General features: G+C 39.0%; 1 protein-coding gene across 1 annotated transcript in view; it reads right to left on the bottom strand.

Moving 5' to 3' along the window:
* The window catches only part of PTPRR (protein tyrosine phosphatase receptor type R), a 234,200-nt gene that overhangs the window by 92,686 nt on the left and 124,991 nt on the right, over positions 1-16,523 (bottom strand). Inside the window, 2 exon segments of the mRNA XM_046013982.1 lie at positions 6,209-6,319; positions 14,215-14,370. Coding sequence (XP_045869938.1) covers positions 6,209-6,319; positions 14,215-14,370 — 267 coding nt within the window.

Raw genomic sequence — 16,523 nt, 5'->3', positions numbered from 1 at the left:
AAGAGATTAAAAAATAGTACCAGGGAGAAGAGAGTCAGAGGAACACAGAAATGAGAGGAAAGCTACAAAAAAATTTCAATAAAGCTCTTGTGCTTTGCTTATAATTTTCATTTTAAAAAATCTCAAAAAAAAAAGAACAAAACAAACCCAAGGAAACAAAACAAAACGACAAACAAACAAATGAAAAAACCCAAAATCAATCTCATAAGTGTACAACTTAAACTCCTACAATGTTTTATATATATATATGTATATATATATAACATATATATATATGTTATATGTATAGTTAAATAAAAAAAATCTCTTAAGTATGTAACACAAAAGATGTTTGGGTAAAATATGTTCCAATTTTAAAATAAAGTCATCAGCTAATGGCCCATAGTATTTTCTTTACAGTATTTTACAGTCGATTCTGGAAGAGTTCATTCTTTCATTTCTTTTAGTTGAGTAGACGTGAGTCAGTTGCTACTACATTCCAGAAGCAACACTGTAGGTGCAAAGACAGTACACAACCCTAATTTCTGGGAATTCACAGGTTTCCAGAAGAGAGATGTGGAAAAATTACACCCGGTAAAAGATAAGATAGGCATTTTCACCATCATTCCTTTTGTGGCCAGAAGCAGATGTTCACAAGACAGAGTGTGAGGACTTCAAGAAACCAGTCTGACTCCTTTATACATGAGATCATGGTAAGGAACCCAGACTTTAAATCCAGATAGGTCTGAATTTGAATATCAACCCCTCTTCTCCCACTCCGCCCGACCCCCATCTGCCAACCCCCCCCCCCCCCACTGTATGTTCTTGGTCAAGTCCCTTATCCTCTCAGAATCTTGGTCTCCTCATCAGTAAAATTAGGAAACTAAAATACATTAAGTATTGATGCATAGAGCCTATAGTTAATAATCCTTCTCTGTATACGTAAAATACTTTGCTAAGAGGGTAGATTATATGTTAAGTGTTCTTATCATAATACAAAATAATAGGAAGAAAGAAATGAAGAGAGCAGGAGGACACTTTTGGAGGTGATGGGTATATCAATGGCATAGATCGTAGTGACGGTTCCTGGGTGTACACTGATCTCCAAACTCACCAGTTTGCATCCAATAAACCTGTACAGCTTTTTGTATTGCAACCATACCTCAAAAAGTGGTTTAGAAAATACATTAAGGATTTAGCACCCAGGGAGTAAATGTAGTACCAGCTTCGTACCAGTAAGTGTGCAATAAAGGGAAGGACACTAAATCTTACAATTGTTACTATTTTTATTAAGAGGATTGAATTCTAAGCTAAATGCTTTTATTAATACAAAAAATTAGTTCAAGACATACGCCTACTCTGGAAGACAGTTCTGTAAACAAATCATTCCAGTAGGACTCTATTTCCATTCCCCCTAATCCCTAGGGATTATATAGAACAAATTAGAAGAGTGTGGCTGTTTATGTTCACCTCTGACATATTCTCACTGGCTGGTACTCAAGCTGTAGCAGGTGTTCTGACATAGGATTTCCTGCCTCTGCTACCGAGACCGTGACTAGAAAGACTCTATGCATGTCATATGGGATGGATGGCACCATGGGCCCAACATGCCAGAACTTTGTTGACCCAAATAACTGTGTTCATGTATTTTCAAAAACTGCTTTCTGGAAGCGATCTGGGCTGTAGATATTTCTACCTACATCTCATAAATGCCTTTGCACTTCTTAATAAACCTCTAAGTACATTGGAAGGTTTAATTTCAATGATAAATGATGTCCTTTCCATTGTTGATTGAAGTTTAATAACGATTTCTTCTCAGTAATAAATTTCCTCCACCTAAAACAGACTGAATGGATTGGAAACTGCCCACACATTTTTTTCTTGGAAAATCATATTTGTCTATTTGTAGCTCCACCCACTCTAGATTCACATTTGAGAGGTGCTAAATAAGTCACACATTTGAAAATGTCATGCATGTCTAATTTTATGCCTGGCAACATACACTTTTTTTTTTAAGGAAAGTAAACAATATGCCACATTTCAAAAATTTTGCCAAGCCTTATGTTATTGTTACATAGCACACGTAATCCACCATTACAACAACTTACCTATAAAATTTCATCTTAAAACACAAAAAACCATATGCTTTTCGTTTCTGTGATATGTAGGAAGGCTGGATGCAAATAATGGCATTTGATCTATCATAAATATAATTACTGCCAGAGGGAAAATTCTGTGCTGTATCTTCTCCTTTGCCATGGAATCAACAAAATTATGGGAAACAGAACTGGAATACTATATGTTTAAAAACTGCTGGTGTAACTATTACTGAGAGAGCCAAGTTAAAAGACTTACTTTAAATCAAGGTCATTATCAAAAACACTTGAACATTTACAGAGGTAAATTTTTTTGGAGAATCACATTTGAAAAGTCCCTTAATGTGAACTGTTGACTTGTCAGTGCTGTAGCTACAACAGATAAACTTAACTTCATCTTAATCCTGTCTAGGTAGCATTTTTCTATCACTATTAATTCCTTCCTATATACTGCTGGTTTCTCTGTTACTTCTTAAAGTGACCTTTTCTCAATAAAATTGAAGATTTTGGGGCACCTGGGTGGCTCCATCGGTTAAGCGTCTGACTCTTGATTTCGGCTTGGGTCGTGATCTTAGGGTCATGGGATCAAGCACCAGGTCGGGCCCCATACTCAGGGTCAAGTCTGCTTGTCCCTCTCCCTCTATCCTGCCCACCTCAAGATAAATAAATAAAATAAAATCTTTATTTTATTTTATAAATAAAATAAAATAATAATATAAAATATTTCACAGATGAAAATAAATAAATAAAATAAATAAAGTAAAATCTTTAAAAAAGATATCATTCTATTTCTTTCATTTATTCAAGAGCAAATGGAACCCAAATCAAAAGTGTTGCTTCTCTCACGACCCCCACCTCCAACTTGTTTCTCTCCCCAAAAATGGGAGATCCACCCCCCAGGTACTCAGGCAAATAAATGAGGACTCAACCTTAATTTATTTCTTTCCTTCTCCCTGAGAATCAGTACACAGCAAGTCCTGCTGTTTCCATTTGCAAATAAGTCCCAACCGTTCACTTCTCTCCATCTCCACCACCATCAGGACCATCTCTCCATCTCCACTGCCATCCCTACTCTGGACCATTATCATCTTTGTCATTAGGCTAACACAGTGGCTTCCAGAAGAGTCCTCCTGCTTCCATGCTTCACCTGGTGCTCTGTCTCCAACCACTCTTCACCAGCAGAATACCTGCTCTTGTAAACATACATGTCAAATCACACCAAAATTCTGCTTACAACTTGCAGCCTGCACCCTTCTTGCCGAACCTGGAGAGACTAGCGTCCTCCCGCCCCAGCTGCTCCACACCCCTGTGTCCTCTGCCTGTGAGGCCTCCTCCCCACATTTTCACGTGTCTCAGAAGTCTCAAAGTGCTCTGTTCCACTCACTCACTATTCTGGTATCTCTTCATGGCACTGAATCATATTTGATTTTAAAAAGAAATGACTAGACTTTGTTTTTTAAGAGTGGTTTTACGTTTACAGAAAACAGCAGAGAGTACAGAGTTCTCATGTAGCCGCATTCTGCTACTTCCCCAGACAATTTGCCCTATTAACGCTTTGCGTGAGTGTGATTACACATGTTTCAACTGATGAGTCAGTATTGACACGTTACAATGAACTGAAGTCCATAGTCTAGAGTAGGGCTCGCTCATTGGGTTGCACATTCTACGGGTTTTAACAAATCCGTGATGTCATGGAGCCATCACTACAGTGCCACACAGAATAGTTTCACTGCCCTGAAACTCTGTGGCTCTCCACTATTCATCCCCTCCCCGCGACCTCTGGCAACCAATGATCTCTTCACTGTCTCTGTGGTTTTGCCTTTTCCAGAAGGTCAAACACCTGGAATCACACGTATGTCTGCTATTTGATTTAAAAAAATCCTAACTTAATTATTGTCTGTGTCTGCCTCTGGAGTCTAGGCCCCACAAGAAGAGGGACCCCACCTGTCTTGCGCTGTCCTTGGCCACAGCACCAACCACAGGTCCACAGGGGATGCCCTGCAGAAATTTGTGGACCGAATGAGTGGATGGATCTATTTGTGATCACCTATACTTTTGAAACATTCCTTTCTCAATTTGTTCCAGTAACTTTGGGGCAGACTTATATGTAGGTTTCTGACTTTTACACTGGTGCTTTGCACGGTTCCCATTCACACCGGGAAAAGAAGAGCTGTTCTCTGGTCTCGAGTGGTTGAGAGTGTGGCCACGACAGCTCCTTTTGCCTTAGGAGACCAATACATGTCCTACAGGGTTAGCCAGTCATGCTGGAGACACAGGGGCTCCCTGAACTAGAGATGCAGAACTTGGATCATGTCCTAAAGGTAAAGTCAAACTCTGCTTTGCCACTTCCCTCTTTGCCTTTGCTCTGCTCAATCTCACCCCTTTCCTGCCTGAACGATCTCTACTTTTCGAACTCTTTACCCCTTTCTATTCTTTTCCTCTCATCTTTTCATCTGTGAAGCAGAAAAACATCCTAAATGTGCCTGACAAGAGAGAAAACAGCACTCAAGGATTCCTGTTTTAAGAAAAAGAAGACCCATGTATTTTATTTTATTTTTTAATATTTTATTTATTTGACAGCAATCACAACTAGGCAGAGAGGCAGGCAGAGAGAGAGGAGGAAGCAGGCTCCCCGCGGAGCAGAGAGCCCGATGTGGGGCTGGATCCCAGGACCCTGGGATCATGACCCAAGCCGAAGGCAGAAGCTTTAACCCACTGAGCCACCCAGGCGCCCCAAGACCCATGTATTTTAAAGTGCAATTAACTGTAACCAAAAAAGCATACCTTCTAAAGTACTAAAAAATGTCCAGTGGTCTCTGCCACAGTTTCCCTAAAACCTCCAACTTTGTCTCCTTCATTTTTCCCCCTGATCTCCACCATTTAATACACAAATACTGATTTTCTTACTCAATCCTTAAATTTTCTTATGTTTATTGTGTCACAATTTTTAGAAATCTTCTTTCTACAAATCTTCCCATAGGAGAGAGATTCCTCTGGATTCATGATGATGGAAGCTTGAGGATGTCCTTACTATTTCCTACATTCAGACTCGAGGAAATATACCCATCGTCACCCTACTGAAGGCCTTAATTGTTTTATATCCTTCAAGTTTAGACCTACACAGTCTCTCTCTTTCTCAACTAAGCCCTGATCTTTCTAACATAAACCCTTTCCTAGCAGGGGAAGCATAAGTGAACAAAACCCAATAAGACACTTAGCAACACTGTTAGTTGTGGAAAGAGTAAGTAATTTGTTGTCTTTGGGGGAACATTTAAAAACTAAGAAGGAATATGTTTGAAAATGTACACAATTAAAAAGAATGCAGCACAAAGGAAAAAACATTAAAACCCATTTGTAAACTTTAAATATTTTAAATTACATCACAGAATTAAAAAAAAAATCTTACCAATGTATTTGAAAATTATCTCTTAACTCATTCAATACCAAAGAGCACTTCCTAGTGTAGTGGGTTTATTCTGGGTTCCTTTTTTTTTTTTTTAATTAGAAAAGTACTTTTAAAGGCTACACATTTGTAATTTGTACTTTATAGAGCTATTTGCAGTATATACTTTTATACTTTTTGCATTCATTTACCTAAAAATTTAGTTGACAGTGAATTATGTGGTTTTTGAGCCTATAATCATCTCATTTTAGTGCACAGAATTTCATAGAATGCTATCCAGGTCTTTTCCTTATTTCCTTCAGAAATAAGGAAATCAACCACTATTGAAGACATAAACTTGCCCCTAAGACATGTTTCTTTTTCAAATTTTTCCTGAGTTTCATCAAGATGATATAAAAGAAAAAATAAAGTAAGCCCAAAGTGTGCTCATGAATTGACTTTGAGGGCTCTGGGGATCTGGTTAAATGACTTTCTAAAGCTTCATCCCAGGTTGATCAAGTTACTAAAGATCCCACTGCAATTACAGCCTTATTCTGCAGGTCAGAATCCATCATTCCATAGGTTCTCCTTACCTATCACTCGGCTGTCAGATAGAAACAGCCCCAGTCTACCAGGATAGTAGCTTTGCTTCTGTTTCCAGGCTTTTCAACATTCATTTGAATGGCAGCGTATCCAATAATACTAAGCACTGGTTCAGTAAGGGATAAAATACAGAAAGAAGCCCACTTACCATCAAACACGTTACTATAATAACAAAGATGCTGAGAAAAATGACAACAGCATAAAATCCTTCTTTGCTCCAGATTTTGTCCGCTTCGTGCTGCCCTTGTAAAACATTTTTCTTTAAAAGCAAAACAGAAAGTCCGACATTAAAGGAGAGTTTGAGGAGAATGGCATTCTTATCAGACACTAAACATATTTTTAGCTTGATTCCATTCAGTGGAGTAGAACACACCTACCTCCCCCGCAATGAGAGCTGCTTCTCAACCTGATCTAAGACGAGGACTGCCGTCCGTATATATTAAGAGATGATTTCATCTCCTGTCCAGGAGCAAGCATGCCTGACATGGCAAATTGGGTCCTGGACTTCGTAAACATCCCTCCACCAGTCTCTCTCAGAAATTACCTGGTTCATAAAATGAAAGAGTTCTATTCTTTTCTGTGTTGAAGAAACTGTTTCGGAAGCTTTCTTTACTCTGTGTTAAGTCCCCTCCCACAGCACCAACACCCTGGCTTCCGTGCAGCTCTTGACTTTTAAACAAAAGTGAAACAGGTGCAGACAAAATCTCATGATGTCTTTATAAACAGAGCAATAATGTCTGCATCATTTCCTTCTTTTTTTTCTCTCTTTCATCAAATCTTTTTTTTCCTTTAAATGCAGTCCACTTTGTCAAAATCTGATTGTTTCACCTCGAGCATACCAATTATTAGGATACTATATTTTATTTAAAGCAACAGAGACCATCGGAAAGTCCAGAACTATTTGGTAATAAAAGGTAAAATAAATAGTTTTATTTATGCTTTTTAAATTATTTTGGCTTACCACTTAGTGGGTGAAACAAGGAGAGGAAGTTGAATAAAACGTGAACGAATGTCTTAGTTTTATACCTCCTAGTATCACATCTTAGAGTGCAATTAAATTTTATAATTCAGTGAAATTTATAGGTTTATAGTTAAGGAAAGTCTAGCTTGCAATCAAATGGTCTATGGTTAGGGTAAACATAAAAGCTAAATCAAGACAAATGCTTCTGTGCCTCTAAAATTCCATTTTTTTTGGGCGCCTGGGTGGCTCAGGTGGTTGAGCGTCTGCCTTTGGCTCAGGTCGTGATCCCCAGGTCCTGGGATCAAGCCTCATGTCCGGCTCCCAGCTCAGCAGGGGTCTGTTTCTCCTTCTCCCTCTGCCTCTCCCCCTACTTGTGCTCTGTCTCTGTATCTCTCTCAAATGAGTAAATAAAAAAAAAACCTCTAAAATAAAATTCCATTTTGTTAAATATGCTTTTTATTCTCTTTCGTGAGAATAGTTGTCTGTCCTTGGATCTTGTCTCCATCAGTTAAGAAAGATTTGAGTAACAGGATATTAAATGATGAAAAGCCACATGGAGGGAGGTGGTAGGGAATGGGATTCTCTTGGGCACACCAGTGGCTGATGAATGCCCAGTTTAATGTGACTACTGGGGTGACTTCAGCTTAGACTACGGGGAAGAGCCACCTAGCCGATCCTTGTCAACTCACAGGATCATGAGAAATCAATAGCTGTCTCAAAAAAAAAAAAAAAAAAAAAAAGGCGCCTTGAACAAAAACCTGTCCTAGTAGGTGTCTGAACTTTGAAGTCATTGTTAATTATTTTTCAAGACTTTTTAAAAAATAAAATATATTCAATATTTGTAAATTAGACAAAAGAACATTTGCCTTAAAAAACTACTTTATGAAAACTTTTATCCTGGAACTCAAGTGAGTGTTGCTGGGGACTTGAGCAACACAGAACAGAAAGGATCTTAGAGTTCAATGTTCAATTGTGATCATAAAAATGGCTTGAAGAAGTTGAATGAATGTCTTAGTTTTATACTTAATAGTGTAACATCCTTTGCTAACATCCTTTGTTTATAAAACACTGATATGCTCACCATAACATCTTGCCAACTTTCTAAGACACGAATTCATAGATATAATAAATGATTTGTATATCTTTTGTATATCTTTTTTTAAAAGATTTTATTTAATTATTTAAGAAAGAAAGAAAGTGAGAGAGAGAGAGAGAGAGAGCAAGTATGATGAGGGGGGATGGAGGTGGGAGAGAGAAGGAGAAGCAGGCTCCAAGCTGAGCAGGGAGCCCAACGTGGGGCTCAGTCCCGGGACCCTGGGATCATGACCTGAGCTAAAGGCAGACGCTTAACCAATTGAGTCACTCAGGCACCCCGATTTGTGTATCTTTTAAAAACATGTAAGTGGTAAGTTGAGGGAGAATCTGAAACTACTTGCCTGATGAAATGAATAGAGACCAAGTATCTGGGGCACCTGGGTGGCTGAGATGTTTATGCAGCTGCCTTCGGTTCAGGTCATGATCTGAGGGTCCTGGAATCAAGCCCCTCATTGGGCCCCCAGCTCAATAAGAATCTGCTTCTCCTTTTGCCTCTGCCTCTACCCCTTCTCATATTCTCTCTCTGTCTCATATGAATAAATAAAATCTTAAAAAAAAATAAAAGACGAAACCAATATCCTTCTGGAAAGGAAGTCTTGGATTCAAATGGTGACTTGTTTCTTACTCTGTGACCCCAGCCAGATCATATTTAATGCAATAAATATACATATAGTTTAATAAATATATAACAAACATAGTTTCCAGCTATAAACATAGAGAGGAAACACAGCTGGAAACTATGTTTATAGCTGGAAACTAGTACAAAAGAAAACTCTTATAGAAATCAGGTATAAACACTGGAAATGAGTTTGTTACAGGCAACTAAATAACATCTCTTGCGTGGTATAAAAGCAAACTAGTTAAGCCTTCAAGTAGGCAGCCTAAACTTGTCAAATTCAAGTACAAGGATCGGAGCTTTAGTTCATGTAAAATTTGGATAAAAAGGGGTGGTTAGGTGGGTGGAAAGAGATTTTGTGTTCCTAACCTTATTTGCTTCATTTCTTTTTCTTTTTTCTGCTATAGTTCGACACCTCCTAGAACATCAACATGTTCCTTTCTGCTTAAGACAAATCTGTTTTGTTTTCTCTTTTAACCAAAGTGGTGCTGGGGGAAGAATTAACCTCCTACCCCCACTCCCCCACTCCCAGTTAGAAAAGCACATGTTTTGAACTCCTAGAACTTAGTCACTGCACTTTCTTGGTAAATAGATTTCCTTCTGAGTCATGCCATTACTGCTGAGCCCCACTATATTTGTACAGAGATCTAAAAAAATGATAAGGACAAGGTCATAAATGGAAAAGTTAGTAGTTAAGATCCCACAAGACAAAAGATTGTAACCCACATGAATCTCCAATCTAACCTTTGCCTGAGGGGCCGAGGGTTCAATAATTCAGAGGCTCCATGGTCAGGTCAAGCCCAATGCCCCTGTACCATCTTTACCTCTGATTTCACAGCGACATCTCTCTACTTCGCTTTGCCCTTTAACTTTGTTGCAGTGAAAAAAGTTGCTAGGTTTTGTTTTAGTCTATTACTTAAAATTTGGGCAGTTTCCTCTATCCATAACACGGCATCTCTATATCCTGTTTAATAATTTGATGCATGATAGTTGTTTTATTATTGTTGTTGTTGTTGTTGTTTTTTAAACCAATTCTGATCCCAAGTGATGCGAGACATCCCAAATCCTAGGAGAGATGATACAGAGACTTCAGGAGCTAAATTTTTTGAGAAGAGATAGGCACACAGAATAAGAATGAAACAGGAGTATTATAAATTATCTGGCAAATTGGTTGAACTAGGCAGATAAATGAGGTATATCCACCAACAATGTAATTTTGTTTGACAAATGCCCAACTTCCACCGGATTGTGCCCAAAGTGAACAGTTCGTTTTGAATGATCTGACACATGTTAACAGTAATCACATTTCTCCTCTGCACTGGAGGTTCAGGATGAAAATTGTTTAAATCCCTGGCTCCTGTTGTAGTTTCAAGGAACGAACAGTCGCCGTACTCATGGGTTATGGTATATATTTATTTGGTGTGTTTTTTTCTCTTTGGAAATATTCCACGAAAGTTATCATTCAGCACACTGGCCTGTTATTTAAAAAAGGTAACTTTCTCCTTTGAAGCACAAGACCTGTCAAGAAGGAATAATTGGCAATTATGCAAAAACAGCAAATCCTAAAATCATTTTTTTTTAAAGATTTTATTTATTTATTTGACAGAGAGAGAGATCACAAGTAGGCAGAGAGGCAGGCAGAGAGAGAGGAGGAAGCAGGCTCCCCGTGGAGCAGAGAGCCTGATGCGGGGCTCGATCCCAGGACCCTGAGATCATGACCTGAGCCGAAGGCAGCGGCTTAATCCACTGAGCCACCCAGGCGCCCCCTAAAATCATTTTTTTATTATCAGTGTAGAGCTTAGTGTTTCAATAGATTTTAATTAATTATTTAACACTCAAATTAATTTTATAAAAACATTTAAAAATAGAAGTTAAAATAATGAATTTCATTTTATTTCCTTAAGCTTTAACTTACGAGGCAATAGGAAGTCTACTTTTATGTTTTCGAGCATCTTATAATAAAATAATATTGAAGTGCCTACATCATGCTAGGTCATAAAAATATATAAAAGAAATAATGTCTTTTCTCCAAATAAAACTTAGATTCAAAGTGAAAACAGATGAATGAACAAAAGTAATTCTCTGTTTAGTATTTTTGTTTCTCACGAGTCATTTCTTTCTTTTTTTTTTTTTTTTAAGATTTTATTTATTTATTTGCCAGAGATCACAAGTAGGCAGAGAGGCAGGTAGAGAGAGAGGAAGGGAAGCAGGCTCCCCACTGAGCAAAGAGCCAGATGCGGGGCTGGATCCCAGGACCCTGAGATCATGACCTGAGCCGAAGGCAGAGGCTTTAACGCACTGAGCCACCCAGGTGCCCCGTCATGAGTGATTTCTAATTAAAAAAACAAACAAACAACAACAAGCAAGCAAATAAAGAAATGACAACAGCAGAAAACACATCCTTCCCTGAAAGTAATTAATGTAAGTTTGGAAATGAATTCTTTGAGACATCATTCACAGTGTTCTATAATTCAGATAAAGGATGAACAACCAAAATACTAATATTCTTTTTTTTCCTGTTAATAAACATGTTAATTACTATAGTACAGCTATAACTTTGGGATAAAAATGTGAAAGAATGGGTTGAGGCATAAGCTGTTATCACACATTAATGACAATAATGACTAAAGACATGAGGAAACTCACGGGATACCATCACCAGCTTAAACAAATATCAACAAATGCTTCCTCAGTGCCCCTGTGGACTATACATGGCTGAGGCTGCCCATGACCATAGATGGTTTTCTCCTGTTTGCGCATTAGAGCTTCAGGTCAGAGGGCAATGCTGGGTCCATTCCAGAAGTGCCTGAACAAAGGCCCTCAAACAATCCATCTGTCCTTAATGAAATGCCTCTTATATCTAATTAAAATACTTCCTAGTCTTCTGTGATGTAATAATTTCTAGATTTTAGATTTTCTAGATTTCCAAATTCCTCTAGTTTCATAAAATATGTCCCATTTTGACCATCAAATACACTTCCATTATTCAAGGGCAGTACAGACCTAAGGTCTACTGTGGGTTAATAGTTCTGTGACAAGCTCCTCATCTTTACTGGGCTGAAGTGTACTGAAGGACAAACACTTGATTTTAATTAGGTTTTGGTTTGGTGAGCTTCTCTGGGCTTGCAAATCTGGATGACTCACTTAAACTCAGAATAAAGCAACAGGGAGGGATGCTTATAATATTTACTGAAAGCTTACAGGAAGAAGAATAAATTAACCCAATGGTCTTCTTAAATTTTGAAGAATTGTCCTGAGCAAGACAGTGTTGCAAGGCCTAGGTCAAGGACCTAGATATGAAAATGGGGTTTGGTATGAAACAAAAGGGAGGCCCCTCAGAGTCACATGCAGTTAGGTTGGTGAGGGGTTTGGGGGTTACAGATCACATGGACTCTCTCTTCTTCTCGGAAGCAGGAAGGTGGCCTCTTCTTCCTCAAAGCTCTTACAGCTCAGTGTGGTACCGTTACCTACCCCTCCCCCTATATTCTCCTTGGCTGCTTACGTCTTATTTGCCCTACTAGAATACAAATTTGTTGAAGGCAAAATCATACTTTATTTGTTTATTTATTTGTTTGTTTATTCATTTAGTTATCCAACTTGGATATTATCTACACAACACTCGGCTGTTCATGCCCCCATTATGTGCCAGGTACTGAATGAAGGTTGGACAGAGGGATCGACATAGGCACCAGCCTGGAGGGAAGAGACGGTATGGGGGTGTCCTGGTACCCTCTGAGTCTGGAGTTGCTGAAACTAGGAGGATGTTGTTCAACTATTAGAAAGCCCAGTGCACAAAGGACCTCGTATCATATTAAGAAATCCAGACCTGATTCTGTAGCATTTAGGAAGCCAGAGAAGAATCCTGACATTCAGAGGGCATGGCCAGATTTGCTTTTAGAACGATGACTGTGTGGCAAGAGAGAAAAATCCCCTGTGTATGTGACGGGGGGGCGGGGGGGGGGGTGGTGTGGGCAGAGCTTGGAGAGGACAAGGAGGGGAGTAGACCTTAATGCAGCCAGAGCAGCTGGAGTGGCTGTTACAGTCATGGTTTGAAGATGAAACACATTTTCATCCTGCTCGGAAAAAAAAACAAAACAAAACTGTCCTGCATTCCAAATTATATTTGGTGCCTACTCTAGGTGAGGACTTCCATATGTATTTCTAAAATTTAATTCATATTTCAAGTCTATGAGATAAAAACTATACCTTTTTTTTTTTTTAATTGATCCATTTTGGAAAGGAAGACACTGAGGCTCCGAGAGGCCAATGTTATGCAAAGACAGATTTAATCTCACAGAGATTAAATCACCTGCCTAAGGTCACACGCATCCTAAGTGGCTGGCTTTGGGACTCAAATTCAGACTCAAATTGCAGTCAAATTCTGCACCACACCTGTGATATTTGCTGAGATGAGAGGCATTGTGCTTTCCTGCAAAGGGGAAGAGACTAGGAATCAAGATGTCTAGATGTCAGATGTTGTTTTATACTCCACTTGCTTGTCACTTTGATGAAGTCACTTCATTTCAACGGGCCTTCCTTACTTTCTGCATCTATAAAATGTTCACATACATTCCCTCAAGTCTGATTCTATGACTTTGTGGATTTAATTACATATATTTAGGATGGTGATCATTCTAGTGAGTTTGTTACAGTGAGATGAAGCAGAAGTAGTAAAAAAAAAAAAAAAGGAGGGGAGACTGAATTTATTCAGAGGTGAGGATGACAGAGACGATGGGGTCAGTTTAAAAAATGTCAAATTTATGCGGCGCCTGGGTGGCTCAGTGGGTTGAGGCCTCTGCCTTCAGCTCCGGTCATGATCCCAGGGTTCTGGGATCGAGTCCTGCATCAGGCTCTCTGCTCAGCAGGGAGCCTGCTCCTTTCTCTCTCTCTGCCTGCCTCTCTGCCTACTTGTGATCTCCGTCTGTCAAATAAATAAATAAAATCTTTTAAAAAGATGTCAAATTTAGAAAACACTATGAAGACTCTATCCACAGTTCTTAAAACAGGGTTCCTTGGAAAACAAACCAAAGCAAACAAAAATGAATTTCCAATTAATTCCAAAGTTGTGGACAAAGGTGAGTATCTGGTAAGCACTTTGAAAATGAAGGCAGTGAGGAGTACGCCTGTTAAGGAAGAAAGCAGGGTGGTTTTTCTTTGACCCTACAGTTTCACGCAATCACCTGACAAATATATCCAAATGGTTTCTCTTTGGTATAATTTACTGGATAAGTCGAAGTAAGTTACAAGACCATAAAGATTTAGAGAGGAAAGTGTCTCCGAGTGGAACTTTGAAGTGAAAATAAATTTCCTTAAGGAATAAACATATTAAGTATGAGGGTCAGAGAATTATGACCCTTAGGGAGATTTTTATTATCAAATAACATACCATAAACAGCTTTCATTTCGACACCTCCTGGGATCGAGTTACCCTGTCATGCGAACTGTGCATGTTTCTAAATGAAATATCCCATGAACAACATACCTCAGGGGAGACTCCTATAATTCCAAATTGGGATAAACTTTGATGTAAAACATTTATATTAAGTGAACGCAGCACTTCCTCAGACGGCAGAGCATCTGAAGTCCCTCCTTTTCGGTTTACAGGAGACACAAATAGTTCAACACTGTTCTTCTTTTCCTAGTAAAAGCAGGTTATTTATATAGGTTAATAGACATTTTAAACAGCTTTGGGAAATATTTTCACCTTTTCTCTAGAATCATTAAAGAAAATTAGAAGCCTAGAAGCTCCAAAGGCATCTTGGAGATCAGGTTTGCTAGTTATCTGGTACATTTAATATTATCAGCCTGAAGCCTGGAATCTTCCAATGGCTTTCTTTCAAGATTTGTAACTTTTATTTCCCTGGAAGCTGGTTTAATTGCCACTCCGTATTGTAATTTTTGAAAAACAGCATTCAGACGTTCCCAGAGCAATTGTGTTTAAATAAGTGTTTGAAAAGCAAATGAATTAAATAAAACCTGATGTAACAGTGCAATTATTAGCCCTCACCACTCCATATATTTTCTTTATAACTTGTATCAATGTGAGGGCTGGGCTAACTAAGGCAGCTGATGCTAGATGAGCTTTGAAGTTGCTTCCCCGATCCTGTCCCTCACCTCAAATATATTATACTTTTAAAATCTATCCTTGGGGGACGCTTGGGTGGCTCAGTGGGTTAAAGCATCTGCTTTTGGCTCAGGTCATGATCAGGTCCTTGGATCGAGTCCCACATCTGACTCACTGCTTAGCTCCCTTTTACTCTCTTTCTCCACTCTCCCTCTGTCTCTCAAAAAAATAAAATCTTAAAAATAAATAAATAAAATCTATCCTTGGTAGAAATGCATACGCTATGCAGTAATATCCTGATGCTTTCTTCTTAGTATTACCTCATTACCTGAAATGGAAACAGAGGATTTCTTACCATAAATGGCTGATATGTCACATACACACACAAAACCAAACACTAAACAAAAATGATACTGTCACTGAAAGATTCTCCTTTACAATTTAGATAGTGCCTTTCTGGAGGGAATTGTTGCTGGTCTTTTCTTTTTGATAAGTAGAGTTCTCTTGTGCTAGAAAATGTTCTTTCAATGCAACTTATCAGTTCAGCTGGGTATAAAAATACAGTATCGTGCTCGCTTTGGCAGCACTTACACTAAAATGTGATATCAGGGGGTGCCTGGGTGGCTCAGTGGGTTAAAGCCTCTGCCTTCAGCTCAGGTCATGATCCTAGGATCCTGGGATCAAGACCCTCATCGGGCTCTCTGCTCAGCAGGGAGCCTGCTTCCTCCTCTCTCTGTGCCTGACGCTCTGCCTACTTGTGAACTCTGTCTGTCAAATAAATAAATAAATAAATAAAAATTTTTTAAAAATAAATAAATAATAAAATGCGATATCAGTATACTAGCAATCCAGAAAAAACATTTCCAGGGACACCTTGGTAGCTCAGTTGGTCAAGTATCTACCTTCGGCTCAGGTCATGATCTTGGGGTCCTGGGATTGAGTCCCACATCGGGCTCCCTGCCCAGGGGTAAGTTAGTTTCTCCCTCTGCCTGCTGCTCCCTCTGCTTGAGCTCGCTCTCTCTTGCTCTCTGACAAATAAATAAATAAAATCTTTAAAAAATTTTAAGTTAAAAAAATTTTTGTGTTTGCAGGGGACATCAGACAGTGACAAAACATAGCATAATGTTGGTGTAAAACATGTTTATAATAATTTAGTTTCTAACCTAGTAACGGCAACGGTAGAACAGATCACTTGTTTTGTGCCTGACACACTCCTGAGCACAGTAAATCTGTTATCTCATTTAATGCTCAAAATACCTCCGGGGCATAGATAGTACGGTTATCTCCAGTTTGCAAAAGAAGAAACTGAAGTGGCTTGCCTAAGATCACAGAGCTGGGATGTGGCCAAGCCGGAAATGGAGTACAGTTCTGTCTGTGCTCCGAAGCCCGTGCTCTGAATCACCGAGCTCCACTGCCCTTGGCTTCATCATAGCTCCCCGCATTATAATAATTGCTCTTGGAAACAGATACATATAAATGCCCCTAACATTCTCTGAGGATGAGCATGTACTTCTCTGGGTGTGGCCAATCTCTTGTCCCTGCAAAGAGCCATTATGTTCCTTAAATCTATACACCTCAAAGTATACTTAAGATATCTAACACACACACACACACACACACACAGTTCACAGTTTAGGTCTGGCTCTCAGACATCTCTAATACCTCCGTCTTCGCACTTGAGCCAGCTATGCCCTGGATAGAAATAACCAACTTAACTCTTTTAGGAT

This window comes from Meles meles, chromosome 7 (assembly GCF_922984935.1).
Source record: "Meles meles chromosome 7, mMelMel3.1 paternal haplotype, whole genome shotgun sequence".
Lineage (NCBI taxonomy): Eukaryota > Metazoa > Chordata > Mammalia > Carnivora > Mustelidae > Meles > Meles meles.
The sequence above is the reverse complement of the archived record's forward strand: the minus strand, read 5'-3'. Positions and strand labels throughout refer to the sequence as shown.